General features: G+C 38.6%; 2 protein-coding genes across 2 annotated transcripts; both read left to right on the forward strand.

The window, feature by feature from the left end:
• The first annotated feature begins 836 nt into the window (after positions 1 to 836).
• On the forward strand, positions 837 to 7,922 carry c1h1orf159 (chromosome 1 C1orf159 homolog). The gene is made up of 9 exons (XM_034691612.1): positions 837 to 872; positions 2,703 to 2,783; positions 2,878 to 2,962; positions 4,628 to 4,723; positions 4,829 to 4,885; positions 5,124 to 5,258; positions 5,433 to 5,458; positions 5,585 to 5,609; positions 5,836 to 7,922. Exons 2-9 carry the CDS (start codon positions 2,712 to 2,714, stop codon positions 5,937 to 5,939), a joined length of 600 nt encoding a protein of 199 aa, XP_034547503.1. The 5' UTR covers positions 837 to 872; positions 2,703 to 2,711; the 3' UTR covers positions 5,940 to 7,922.
• Positions 7,923 to 8,684: 762 nt separating this feature from the next.
• On the forward strand, positions 8,685 to 13,546 carry si:ch211-157b11.14 (uncharacterized protein LOC799552 homolog). Its single transcript, XM_034690122.1, has 4 exons — positions 8,685 to 8,796; positions 9,482 to 12,405; positions 12,505 to 12,621; positions 12,805 to 13,546. Exons 2-4 carry the CDS (start codon positions 9,507 to 9,509, stop codon positions 12,888 to 12,890), a joined length of 3,102 nt encoding a protein of 1,033 aa, XP_034546013.1. The 5' UTR covers positions 8,685 to 8,796; positions 9,482 to 9,506; the 3' UTR covers positions 12,891 to 13,546.
• Positions 13,547 to 15,180: the final 1,634 nt, after the last annotated feature.

Consider the following 15,180-nt stretch of genomic DNA (forward strand, 5'->3'; position numbering starts at 1 on the left):
CGCACATGTAAAGTAAAATTTCTCAGTGCTTGTTTATGGAACTGATTGATATTTGGGGTTTTTGTATAACTATTTCTTCTTTTTCACTTGTATGTTGTTGTTTTTTCTATTTCACTTATAAATGTTCGAAATAAAGACATTAAATCAAATAATAATCAACAGAGGTGTCAAAAGTATTCACATTCATTACTCAGGTAGAAGTATAGGTACTAGAAAAGACTTCTGTAGAAGTTGAAGTATCAACTCAAGCTTTTTACTAAAGTAAAAGTGTAAAAGCACTGGTTTCAAAACAAGTATGAAAAAAAAGTTTTAAAAGTTATAGTAATGTAAGGGGGACAAAATGCCATTAAGGACAAAAGCTTTGGCTGCGCCACAGGGGCCTATAGTGCACTACCCCACCTCCCCAAAAAAGAAACATTTTTCTAAAGGCCATAATGACTTTAATTTTATATTAATATGTTAATGTTGAAATATTTGGGTTGCACCTGTTTCAGCCGCACTTATGCCCATTGAAAATGAATGCATTTTCGTACAATGCAAATACATTAAAAAAATCTTTATGGTTAACCATATTTGTGTACTCCTGAGCATTAACGTGTTTCATGGAGGGGAAGATATGATGACTAGTTGCCCATAAGTATTGTAATTGTGCAAAAAGTCAAACTTCACAGGCATGTTATCAATAGCCTTTATTGGAATGCCAATGTACATAAATGTGTTTTTTTGAACGATGACAGGCCGGAATGAAAACAAGCCGAAGTGAAATAACAGTAACGAGGCTATTTTTAAAATGTAAGAAGTAGAAGTAAAAAGTCGGCTGAAAAATAATCACTCCAGTAAAGTTTAGATACCCAAATGTCGCCTTAAGTAAGGTAACGAAGTATTTGTACTTTTTTACTTGAAACCTCTGATCATTATCATTAAAAGACATGGCCCCAGCGTTAGACAGCACGTGAGGCTCATAAAGAGTAAGGATTTTATTTTGAAAGTCATACCCGGAAGTGTGTATGCTAAACCTAAGCAGGTAGCAATGAGCTACGCACTACAGGAGTATCTGTTGTTGAACTGCAGCGGTGTGTGTATGACAAAGCTGCAAATATTATAGATGACCGTGTTGTGATACCTCTGCGGCGGACGATATCTGACGCTGATACAGAACACACTGGGGAGTTTAAACAGGCCAGAGCCTGGTGTTTGGCTGGTGAGTTAACTTTTTGTTCAGCAGTGTGCAGCTGCCCAGTGTGTGTCTGTGAATGGAAACGTGAAACCGATTGAAATTCATTTGCTAATCGTTTCTAAAGATAACGTGGTTAATTTGCGCAGAGTGCGAGCAGAGATAACTTCATCCTGGTGACAGGTGCTAGCTAGCTTAAAATGTGTTTCCTGTTTCAGTTGGCTGACGTTTGGTCGTTTTCTGATACCTGTGTCGCTTCACGCTTTACTCTTGAAATCATTATATGTACAAAAAATTACGAAAAGTTGAATGTCCGAAGTTAAAGAAAGAGAAGTAGTGTAACTCTTAATTTTAAAGATTGCCTGATTCATGAATATTAAAGCATTTTGTCTGTGGGTGACTCATCTGTAAAGACAGGATGCAGCACTGGCAAAATAACAAACATGCACTACAACTTTGTATGATCCTGTTTACACTAAACTCAGAAGAGGATTTTAATTCTTACACTGTGATATCAATCAAGTCAACATACCTTAGTCTGCTTCCTTATAGGGTTGCCAACTTTCTCACTACTAAATAAGGGACAGGTGCACGGTGCCATGGTTGTGTGAGCATGATGTGAGTTCAGCGTATATTCATATTCTGATTCAACTGGAAATGCAGAAACTTTGTATGTTCCCTTTAATCCTTACTGTGTCATTGTGTAACCTCATGTGAATAAACCTCAAAGAAACCACAATTTGGCTCTTTACATTAAAAAACAGGCAAAAGAGAATTAAATACAAAAGAGTATGACTCACCAAATGTACTTTTTCCATGGATACTTTTTGCTGCTCTTGACTGACTCAAGCAGTCTTTTGTCCTTTTGCACAGCCAGAGAGAAGTCCTTACATGACAAGCCACACTTTACAGATATTTGAAGTTCATTGTTGATCAGCTCTGTGCTGCATGTGTTTCTTGAGTCTGACCATTTAATGGCCTTCAGAGAGAAAATCCTCTGTGATTGGATGACAGGCAGTGTGATTGGCACATGATCTGCCATTTTATCTGATCTAGGATCTGTAGAGTGCAGTCTGCTGTATTTACAAGAGTTTATAGTCAATATACGTGACAATTTGAGGTCCCGTATGAAACAAACCAATTTAGCCCAATATACGGGATGTCCCGGCTAATACAGGACATTTGGCAACCCTACTTGCTTAGAGCTGAGTTAAATATTTTACTTAAAAAAAACACACCGCTTCCATACCTATGTTCCATACTTGTTAAGAGCTGAAAGATGAGTGGTTTTCATTGTTTGCATATTTTAAGAGTCATAGTACAGAAACTTGATTTCTACACATTTTTACACATTATTCAGTCAATAAACAAATTCTACATTACAGAAAATAATTTGAAATCAATGATCCTTCTAGTCAGTACTGTTTTTCCCATGTTATCCTATAGGACTAAATGGGGTGTTTGTGCTAAAACAAAATCGTTTAGTCAATGTGATGCATATCTAATTCATGTATTTTTGATTTCTCAGGGTTTGATTATGGCTCTGTCTTTCCTTTTGGTCTTGGCTGCTATGGTGATCCTCATCAGACCAGAAACACCTGTAACAAAGGTAGAAATATATCTAATAAATCTAATGTGAGAATTTTGTTGTGGTGATTTATCTTAGGAGATTTGTCAATCTGTGACTTATCTTCTGTCTTTAGGCCCTACATCAAAACTCATTGGAGTGCTGTGGAGAGAAACAGAGAGGGAACAATTCATGTTCAAATGACACTCACTGTGAACCAGGTAATGTAGATGTACAAAAATGTACTGGCAGTTGTGACTAGTAGACATTTTGAGAATTTTAGTCGATTAGCAGAGGTTGACCTGAGGCACTAATGCACTGGCTTTTGCACGTGTATCCCACATCACTTGTTAAGATCAAATTACACAGAGTTTAGGCGCTGCTGGCCTAGCAGTCTAAGCGCCCCACATACAGAGGCAACAGTCCTCGTCGAAGAGGTCTCTGGTTCGACTGGGGACCATTTCTTGCATGTCTTCCCCCACTCTCTACCCCCCATGTTTCCTGTCTCTCTTCAGCTTTCCTATCTAATAAAAGGCAAAAGTCCGCCAAAAATATAACTTAAAAAAAAAAAAAAATGACACAAAGTCTGGGCTGATTTAGTTCTGTAAAATTTTCTTTGAGTATTTTATAAAAGACACAGTTTTCCTTTTTACCCAGATAATTTACACGTACGGCATAAAATAACTTAGTTTGAACTTTGGGAGTTCTATGAAGCACTGATTAGTTAGTAGTCAGAGTGTAAATACAATTAATAAAAGTTAGGTTGAATAAAAGCTAATTTAGTTTATTTTTCACTCTCTTTCAGATTTATTTACAGAAAGTGATATTCAATATAGGTGCACATGCAGAGATACAGTATTACTTCCCAAATTGCTTAAAGACATAATAACTCTGAGGAGATATGATAAGTGTATACAAGAGATGTACAAAGAGCAGTGAAGGGCACACTACAAATATTGGTTGTCCTGTATCTCTGTGTTAACCCCATTCAAAAAAACAAACAACCTTTTTGTTTATTATTCAGGTCCTCTTAAATCACCCAGCTGTGTTTAATGCTTGATTCTGATTGGTCAAAACCTCAGCAACAGTTATAATTATGAATAACTAGAGCAACGCCAGGGAAGACTGGCCCAGAAATAAACTAGTTAGAGGTGTTAAAACACACAAGGAGCTGAGCTAAAGACTCATCAACCAGAATAAAGAAAATAGACACTAAGCAACCACAAACCAAAACATGGTATGGACTATCATTTGTGTAACAGGACTGGTTGAGTGAGAATAGAAAAGTTCAAGGGGAGAGGACCTTAAAGGGGAGGCTGCTGTTGTTTTCTGCATCTGTTATGAATGCCAATAAAACATAATACTGAGACTGTAACATGATTTCATGTTTGAAGTTTCTTATTAATTTAACCCACATGTAGGCTGATAAGAATACCTTTGCAATGGAAGCGCTACCAAACATCAAATCTTAGATACCAGTCTTTAAGCTACATAAGTAATCATGAAAAGTAATACGTATTGTCAGCTTGTTTCTATCTTTAGTCACTTGGTACTAAGTGAGATAATATATAGTGAGCGGGTTGTTTTGCAAAATAGGACCCCTTCAGAGTGTCACAGGACCATTCCAGCTGTTTTCAGGGTCTTGTCTCACCCTGTCAGAATTCTGTTTCTTATTACCACCCACTCACTTTACATGATCCCTTCCTTAACTGATTTCAAACTAGATAAGTCAGGCAACATGTGTCCATTTCAAGGAACAACAGCTAGTTGACATCACTTTGTATCACTTTTTCATGTAAGTGTCTGTCTTGTGATTGTTATATTGCACTGTTAAATAAATAATTTGCTAGTACATGAAGAAATATTTTCTGGTTTGATTTTTATAGGATGCTTCTTGCGTGTCCTCGAGAACAGCAACACTGTTTGTATATTCTGTGACTCGGCGGCTGTGGATTTGGAAAACATCACTGTCTGCACCTACAGTAAGATTTTTGAACTGTCTGATGATGGTTGCTGAATGAATTGAAATCTGAATGTCTGACAATTAAGTGTTGATTCATAATTTGCCCTTTTTGTGTCCTCACTAGACTACACAGTGGAGAGAAAGAATCACACAACTGTAACTACTGTCATTCCTAAAATTGGTAAGATGTGATATTCTTTACTTTTCATGGTTAAATTGTTAGAAAAAATTGTGAAGTAATTTTCCAGTGAGTGTTTGTGTGGTTCTGCAATTGAAGCTAGAACAAACCAAATGAGAATTCTAAATGAATAACCAGACTAACTAGATGTGGAACGCAGGTGACTTTCTGCTGCAGCTGGAAAGATTTCTGCCAGGTGTCTCATCAACGGTTTCCTGTTTTGTGTATTCTCTTTGAGCAGGAGGGCCGGGTGTGGCTGCCTCTCTTCTACTGGGAACACTGTTGATCAGCCTGTTCCTAATCCTCTCTGTCGCCTCCTTTTTCTACCTCAAACGCTCCAACCGACTCCCTGGCATCTTTTACCGCCGCAATAAGGGTAATAACTGCATGACTCTGACACACTGACTCTAATTATACAAACAGGGTTATGAAGTTTATCCACCAAAGCATTAAATCCTAGATAATAAAAACACCCTAAACACAATGACGTTCCACTGCTTTGTTGACATGATCTTTATACATAAATTGATTTTTTTCTGTTCTTTTACAGCCTTCATATTCCAGCCAAGTGAAACAGTGAGTCAATTGTTATCTTATCACACACTGATTCATTTAGAGCCTTGTGTAGAAGCTTTTTTACAACATCAGTAAATCATTTTGTCCTACAGGGATGATACTAATTAGTTTTTTCTTCCTTTCTAGGCTGTCATGATCCCATCCTCATCAGGCAAGATTACTTTACTGTCTCAGACTGTTCACTGCCTCTTTAGAAACTGTAACTCTCTGAGCTTGCTGAACAGGTTTTAGAATTATGTGAAGCTTTTGAGCAACAAAAATGTTACTAAGAAGATAAAACTTAGTACAAAGATGGTAATAACTGCCCTCACACATGTCTCTCCTTGTTTTCTCTCAGATGATTACATGTTCTGCTCTGTTTTGTGTTTCCTTTGAAGTGAGGAAGCCAAGATACGTCAGGAGGGAGCGGCCCTCTGCAACTTCTACTCTGAACACTGCCACTGTGCCCACCACTTCCACTACTGAAGACTACAATGTGTAGGAGGAGGCGGGCGGGGATAGCTGGTGCAGGTAGGATAGGACGCTCAGGAACGGTGTCAGACTTTCTGATCATGTGAAGGATCCACAGAAAGACCAGCTGACTTGGTGCACAGGTGGCCAAATTTAACTGTAGCTGCTTCACATCACTCAGGCTGCTAGTTTTTCTTTATTTAATATGATCATAAAGAAGGTTATAGTAACCTGATACTTAACTGTCAATCCTTTTGACTCTGTTTTTCTATTTGAAACTCACAGGAAAACCAGTTTCAGTAGTTCTCTGTTCATTTGAAACGTCACAGGCTGGTTTGTCCTCTCACTTTATGCTCCTTTATGTTTAAGTCTCAACACTGTAAATTAATCGTTTTTAACAGTTGTTTTTTTAACAGTTGTTTAATGGTTTGTGTTCAAAAACTTGGTGGTTAAATTTTTAAATATATCTTGTTTTGTAAAAAGAAAGGTTTGACACTTCGGGAAATGCTCGTACTCCCTCTGTTGGAAAATGCCCTTTAACTAACCAATTAGCATTTACACTCTCTCAGTACTTACAGGTACATCAAACCAAGTAGAAGAACTACAACTCTCTTTCTGGGTTCTTCAATTAACAACTAGGTCTCTGAACAGATGAAATAAAGAAACCATGTTTGCTGTTTCTCCTCTGTAAACAAGCCTCTTCAAGAAAACACATGAAAGAGCATTTTCCGGAACATCAAACTCTTCTTTTGAAGTACAGTTCTTTCTTCACAGTGATCAAGTTGAGTTTTTTTTTTGACTAAGTGCCAGCCCAGTGACATTTTATGGAAGCTTTATTGAAGGGTTTTATTTTTTCTAAAGTTTGCTTATTAGAATGTGTTTTATACGTGTGATATTTATTTGCACTTTGTAACTGCGCACTGACTTTCACTGATAACAAAGTGACTTACAGTAGTAAGGTCCTTTTTGGTGGAACGGGACATTTTAAAGTGAGGTGCTGTATGAATGATGCTTTGATTTCTTTATCTGTTTCTTTTCATATTTATTATTATTTTTGTGCGCTTAACCATTGAGAATGTATTGTTGGTGTACCACAAATCGTGAAATGCATACGAAAGGAATCTTTTACCGCATTTAACAACGGACTTGCTCAACCACAACACACAGTTGTTTTTCACATGAAATGCTTCTAAAATACAGATTAAATTCCAGTTTATATTTCTCTCATGAAAACATGAACACTTCTGAATCCTCTTGCACTTTATTACGCAGTCACCAATATTAGACCCTTTTTTAAAAAGTACTACTTAAAATATCTTGTTGCCAATGGCTGTGATCGAGATTTTTTCTTTGTATCAATGGCAACATTATTGCTGCATTATTGATATTACTTGACTACTATCTAATTTTGCCAAATGCTGTCTGAAGAATGTGGCTTTACTGCACGCCACTACTGTGATAACTGTGCCATTATAAGCTTTAAACACAGACCAGAAATGTTTATTGATGACGAGGTGAATAATTGCTATTTGACTTAAATCCAGTGGCCTTTACTGCACACAATTCCAAAATAAGGTTAGTTGCCAAGTCTGATTTGCCACACGTTTTTTTCCCCTTTGAGTTTCCATCTCCATTTTCTATCTCCAGTGTATGTGAAGCCATGTGAAGTGAACCAGATAAAAGGCAGCAGTCATTCCATGAATATTCCCTTTTTGCTTCTTGTGTTTGCTTTTGTACAGAAACCATAAGCTGAATACATGTATATATTGTTTTATACAGATGATGTATCGTTTTTGTATTGATGTACATATTGTAGTTTCAGTGCCATGAAGACTATTCTGAAGACAAGTGTAATGTCGGCGAAATAAAGCACCTTTCCATGACTATTTCCCTCTTTGCCGTTATAGAGACAAGTGTAATCTGAAATATTATTTTATTGTACGATTTAATTAAGTAATTCTTGTATGTTTCTTATTTGATTCCTGCTGCTAATAATAAACAATGCCTCACTGTGGCACTGTGTGTTGGCCAACAAGTTCTTTTAAAATAACAAACAAGTCATTCTGCAGATTATTTGTCGTGAACATCAGAGTTTGTACATCAAACAAAACGGTGGTAGGTTCATCTTCTGTTGTCTTATAAAGAAAACTGATAAATATTCTGATTAGTATAACAACACTCACTGATGTAGTATTTAGTGTAAGGACAAGTATTTACATACTGATACTATATACAAAATCATTTCAAAAATGTCAGTTTAAAAAAAACCTAATCAAAAATCAACTTAATTTTTATGGCAGATTTTATTTTATATAATTTTTCATCATATGTAATGACAAAAAATAATTTGAAAATGATAAATATTGACCTCACAGTCAGGTTTGACAATAACAATTGTATTTTGTTAGATCTCAGACTATACCTACAATAAAACGCCACAACTCCCTGCTAAGAAAAACGTTTTATTAAAAAAACATGTCAAAATATTTCCTATCTTTCCTGTTATAATAAAATAAGTGTTATGTCTTATCTTAAAGATTTTATAGTTGATTGTTTTTTGTTTGTTTATCTAGTACAATACTTATATTGAATATATTTTATTGTGTCTTCTCATCTTAATAAAGGAAATGTTTATTGATCTCACCTTTAATAAAAGTAAAGGGGCTTATATGTAAGGGTACTGAAATGTCACACCTCTTGAAATGCAGGGACGGACGTTTACACTGGAAAGGGCTACATGTGACTGGACATACTACTCTATTTATAACAGCTGAGAGCAAGGCCTCGGTCCCACACGGGCAAGGACAGACGGACATAAGAGCTGAAATGTTCCTGCAGGCAGAAAGCACTGACACCTTCAAACTGGACATTTGGTACTTCAGCAACAGGTAGGATCCCATCTACTCCTGAAACACATTCACATGACTATATTGAACCTATGTCTTGGTTTGTCTTGGTTGTTTTGATAATGCTTATAGAAAAGCCCTTTGGTGACTTTGACGTAGCGCAAAGAATGACAGCTTAGGTGAAAATGAAAGCATGATCCTTGTAACTAGATAATCTCATCTGTAACTAAAAACAAATATATGTCAAAAGTGCTGACCATATGTAGTTAGCCTTTATAGAATTATTAGTTGGAGCACTTGTAAGTGTGATTATATTTATCATCATGCTGCTTTGCCTTGACTCAGTGTAAAACACACACATTGAGTATTTCAGTAAAGCTGATTCTGTATGTTGTTCTCTGACATTGGACAGCTGAATTTTTCATATCAGGTCATATGACTCAGAGTATTTTGGGGTCTGTTATGGAGCTTGTGACCATGGTGTTCTGGTGTTGCTTTGCTGCTTTCTCAGGTCTTCACCTTTTCAAGCTTTTAACTAATACAGGAGCCATCGGCGCAATAGAGTCTTAACGACAGCTGATTACATTTTATTCTAAGCTTCAGATAAGTGCCTGCTCTATTTTTAACTCAAATGTGTTGATGTAATATTAGGTATAATCTAGTAGAGACATCAAGGATATACGGATCACCACTGAACCCAGGCACAAACTTTTTCTTATATTTTCAGATTTAACAGCACGTGAAGTATCAAAATGGATGATTTAGATCACAGCATACACATTGGAGAATACGACTGGACAAGCTTCTTTGAGGAAAGTGAGGAGTGTGGTCTGCTGCAGCCTTTGCTTGCCTGCCTTGATCATACCAGCCTCAGTGATTCAGAAGATTCAAGAAACTCAAGTCCAGTTTTCATCAAAGGCCGACAGGAGCCTCAGCAGACCCCTGATGCAAACAGTGACAAAACTGAGAGCAACGCTGCACCATGGTGCATGGGAGAAGTGCAGATTAATCTGAGCAGTTCAAGAAAAGAGCAAGATGATCCTAGCACAAAAGCTGAAGAAGACAGTGACACACAGTTGAGCTGTGAAATAGGCCTTGATTGTCCTACATGCATAGAGGATGTGCATTTGATTTGGTCTGCAGTGCATACCACAGAGGAGACAAATGATCAAATCACAGTAGCACTGCAAACGGAGCACATAAATGATTGCTCCTCACTTGGAGAGGCAGTAGAGCAGAAAAAGGACAATGGAGTCTTGCAAACAGAGAGTGACACTTGTGAACTCAAACCCACACTAAAACCTGACCCATTTTCATGCAACCAAACAGAAGTAATTGTGAATGAGCCACACAGTACAGACAGAGCTGAGGGCAAGGATGAGAGCAGTGTCGCTTTAAGAGCTGAAAGAGAGCGCTGGTTCGTGACAGTGAATGACAGTCCAGCACGACAGCGGGTGCATGGCTCCTCTGGCAAAAAAAAACGAAGACAAAAAAAAACTAAGGTCAGTCACATGTGCAGAACAAGCAAGCTGGAAAATAGCAACAGCTTTAAGCCAGAGGGAAACAGAGGTGATGATGGATCTAAGGGAGGGGGGGACATATCTGACACTTATCCAATTGTTGAAGAAAATCCTGAAAGAATTCCAGTGGGAGTCAATTCAGATTTATCCCAAATGTCCTCAACGTCTGCCGAAGAAGACAATTCGCCAGAGGAATTTACATTGTCTCATTCCTCCAGAGAAAAATTCACTTTGCATGATGCATTTATATTCAAAGGCCCTCCGCGGTTGGACAGTATCGAGTCCGAGGATGGTGCTGAATTCTTCTCCACACACAGTTATGATTCTGAAAGCTATCTGTCAGCTGCTGAATCAATAGACGAACCTCAGTATCTGCCCATTAATAACCCACCCCTGAAAAACTCAGGATCTCTAACAAAAAACAGCTGCATGCTCAGTCTGATGGAAAATACCAATGCTGACAACACACAGGTGACAGAAATACCTTTATCTGAAAGCACTCTCTCTTCCAATTCAACAGCTGCAAGCTCTGAAGGTTATGAATGCACTGATGTTGATCCTACTCAAACGTTTCCACCTGTGGGCCAAAGTGTTAACACAATGCCAGATGACAACTCTGCATGTGTGAATGACACTCCCAGCAAGTTGTCCTGCATATCCTCAAACCCATCTGGAGTCCCAAAACATGACATTAATCTTCCAGCATCTGCTTGCTCCTCAGGTGATCAGCTAAACCTTCTCTCTGTTCCTAATTTAACTGTAACATCATGCTTGTCGGCCGACAGTCCTGAAACATATGCTGAAGCCACAGGAAATACTCGACCTGTCTACGCCATTTCTGCTTTTTGGGATGAAATGGAAAAACTGACGATAAATGACATTTTGCAGCTCAGAGTGGGTAGAAGCCCACCTCCCAGGGACACACAAGAAACAGTGACACGAAATGATGATTTCCCAACAAGTCACAGCTCTTTGGATGAAACTGGAGAGTACAGTTTGTGCAGTGGTGGGTTAACGGATCCTGACACTGCTGACTCAGACTACTCCACGCAGGCTGACGAATCCAAGCCAGATCGCTCAAGCTGTGAGTTCTCCACCTCTGATTTTGAGGAAGAGTACTGGCAGTTTCTGGGTGCCAGTAGGAACCCAAGTCCTGATCCTCAGAGCAAAATGCAAAGAACGACAAGAGACTCACCTTATTTTGAGGAAGGGGAGTCAACATGTTCTGAAGGAAAGGAGACACCTGTTCCCCCAGAGGACTTTGAAGAGCATCTGTTTGAGGATCTAGACTCCAAAGCTCATAATTCAAGTGAACTTGTGTGGCCTAGGCAGATAACCAAAATTAAAAGTATGCACAATGTACTGGCTCTCAATACAGAGGATTTATCTTTACAGCTGTTGCTTGATAATGATGATACCAGTCTGTTTCTCACAAGCTGTCCATCTCTGGACGAAGACGTGGTTTTAGAAGCAAGTGATAGCCTGGGAACACTAATGCCCACAACTTTCCTATCCAACACACAAGTGCTCAACGATCTTTCTCAAATGTCCTTTCCTGAAGTGTTTGAAAACCAATGGACAGATCAAACAAAGGCGGCCAGATGTATCACCTATGATCCAGAAGATTTATCATCACCGCCTGTGTTTGACTACACTCCTTGTACACTCAGAGATGAAGCATCCCTCTATTTCCTCCATGATTCCCAGTGCTGCCACGAGAAACCCATCCCAATTTTCTCTTGTTCTCACCCTACTGTCCGAGAACTCACATTCCCAAATCCCAACAATGTTTTCTTGAGCTCAGACTACAAGACAGCCAATGACTTTTCACCAATCAGGCTTGTGTCGCACTCTTTCATTCAGGGTGGAAATGTGGGGACATCTGCAGTGGCTTTCAGTGGTTTCCACAGTTTTCTGTCCTTGAGGAAGATTCACTTCCAAAACAAAGGTAGTATCTGGTGCGGAAGCTCTGGCATCTGGGTGTTTCCAGTGGAGGCTGCAGACAATACCATTAAGGGAGAAGATCCACCGTTAACTGTGCTTGGTAAGAGGAGTGTCCTAACACCTTCCTCTCAGGTGTTCAGAGAGCTAGCAGTGCAGCAGGGGATTCTAGGAACTTTCCAAAGCACGAGTAAGTCCAATCTCAAGTATATATCAGTGGGTAGGAGAAAAAACATCCAAAGAAAATCTACTGAAATAGATTCAACTTCTTCCTTTGTGTCTCTTTCAGGGCGTGAGGGCATCTTCTCCACACTGAAGCAGTCAGATATGTGTTTGGTCTGCATTGCATTTGCTTCCTGGGTATTAAGATCATCTGATCCAGAGGCTGCCGATACCTGGAAAGCTGGTATGAAACACTTTAACATGATGTTGCAGTCCTTGATCTGATTTAATCTACAAAATTAAAAGGTGAAAGGGGAAAGGTGCAGTCAGCTTCTTTGTGCACCAATAAGAGTCAAGTGATATTTATTCTACTTCTTGATGTATGATATAAAACTCTAAAATCTAACCTCTATTAATTCCTCCTCAGCTCTGCTAGCAAATGTCAGTGCCCTTTCAGCTATCCAGTACCTGCGGCAGTATGTGAAGAAGAAACCTTCACAAGAGGATCTCTGATGTTCACTCACAAGAGATGTCATTTCCAAACTTTTTCACTTGGGTCCATCCATGATCATATGTCTACTATAAATACTGTATATATCCAGCCATTACAAATGCCCTCTGCCTAAGTGTATGCATTCATTTTCAAGAAATAGTTTAAGAATGAGTGTCAAACTGATGTACTGAGAGCTGAGTGGGTTAAGAAAAAGGCTGGTGGTATTCTGTGTTAATGATTTTCAACAAGTTCTATATGGAGAAATCTGTGAGATCATGCTCTGACTGTTGCATCTGGTCAAGCCAATCTCAATTTCTTATCCATAAAGAGGCAGACTTAGGAGGGACTTCATATCCCAGTGAAGTGGCACTAAAGTTGCAATGTTCTATATCAGCTATTGATCAGTGTTGAAAGGACAGGGCTTGAATTCACTTGACATACAGAAGTTAGGTGTTGGCTACAAAATCCTACCATGCATGACAATGAATTTTGTTGTACTGAGGTCATGGAAGTTGGATTTTGGAACTGCCACTTGGGCCTAGCAGCCTAATAATACATGCTGTTTAGTTATACTAATTGGTTGTAGCATCCAGAGACACTTAAGTCGGCTCCATAGACTGTATAAAATATGGACGTGGTATCCGTGACGTCACCCATCAGCGATATTGGAAATGCGGAACTCAACTAGGCAGAGTGTGACTTAAAGGGGCGGAGTTTGAGCCTCTTAGCCAACAGCTATGTGTTCCCTTACGAGAGTCAAGTCAGTCATGTCCTTATTTGGGCAAAAACGCTTCTGAACCGAAGGGTTAGAAAAAAAATTCACCTCCTGTACAGTGTGTGCCGATAGAGATTAGCTTCGTAGAGCGAAGCCGTTTTTGAACCAGGCTGTAAACATGTTTATCAATGCTGCAAAGATCGTCTTTTTTGAATGGGTGTCTATGTGGTTTCTGGTGTTTCTGCAGCCAGCCTCAAACGGATTCTCGATGAATTGCAGTCTATAACACTTCCGCATGGGCTTCATAGTTTGAGACCGGAGGTTGCCACTTAGCCCGCTCCTATTGATTTAAACCTTTTAGAAAACAAAAAACCTACCTTGCTGCTCCAATGTAGCACCAATATCTCTAAAGTTGGAACGACAGCTGATAGGTACAGTATGTGGTTTGTACATGTGCATATTTAGCCGATTACATTAGGACAATGCAATGTGTTTATGGTCATGCATGGTTGGTTTTAGTCTTTTGATGTAATTGAGAATAAAAGAACATAGCTTATCACCAGTCAACCTTTAAAGAGGAAAACAATTCAGATGCATTTTAAACTTTTTATAACTTTGGCTTCTTGTTTCTTTGTCAACCAAAGTTGATATACGGACCATTCTGTAAGTACTAAAGCTGTTACTTTTCAATGACTAATGTGTGCAAATGTGTTGTTGTGCTACACAAGGCTCTGTATGTCATTCAGTGACATTATGATGGCGGCTTGTAAAGTTTTTGAGCAGATTTCAGGTGTATGTGGGTTGTCTTTGTAGAAGGAAGAAAGGAATTTGAACGTGCAAGTAGTTTTTGTTGTAGATGTTGGACTGGTTTATGTAGGTTGTAAGCAAGGATTAAGTTGATGAGTACTTGAGCTGGGTTCCAAGAATCATTAAAAGGCTGTAGCAAATCGTTTTCCATGTGACTCTGGTACAAAATCACTGTGACTGCTCATCCCAGACTGTCCAGTTTAAGCTTGTTTAGTGTGACTACATTTATTCGGACAACATTTTGTCTGGAGATATAAAAGTAAACAGCATTTAACTTTAAGGAGGTGTTACATATTCAGTTTTTTCTTGCCTTCTATTTGCTGTGCATGCAAAAACACACGGTTGTATTATCAGAACAAAATGTAGTCCTTTAGCAAACAGTATTTTCTGTTTGGTGTTGCCCTCTTCAAGGACTTTAAGTTTTAACCCTAAGTTATGTGTTGTTGCCACTGTCACTGGTAAAGAGACTTATTTTGAAAACTACAAAAAAAGGTTATTGTAGTCTGAATAATTCATAGCTCTTGTCATACAAGACTGGGTAGATATGATTTTTACATATATGATGTTCTGTGCAATAACTGACATTATGCAATAAAGCCAATAAAAAAATGCTCCTACCGTTCTGCGTTGATGGGTGCAAAAAAACAAAAGCACTTCTGAGAATTTCACTTTTTTTCTTTCTCAAAACAGCTGGACACAGTTGAAAGTTTATTGGCTACACCTGGAGGTCTACAACAACAGCCCCACAATAAATAATGCTTTAGATGTGTTCCTATTCATTTACCCAA

This window comes from Notolabrus celidotus, chromosome 1, assembly GCF_009762535.1.
Source record: "Notolabrus celidotus isolate fNotCel1 chromosome 1, fNotCel1.pri, whole genome shotgun sequence".
Taxonomy (NCBI): domain Eukaryota; kingdom Metazoa; phylum Chordata; class Actinopteri; order Labriformes; family Labridae; genus Notolabrus; species Notolabrus celidotus.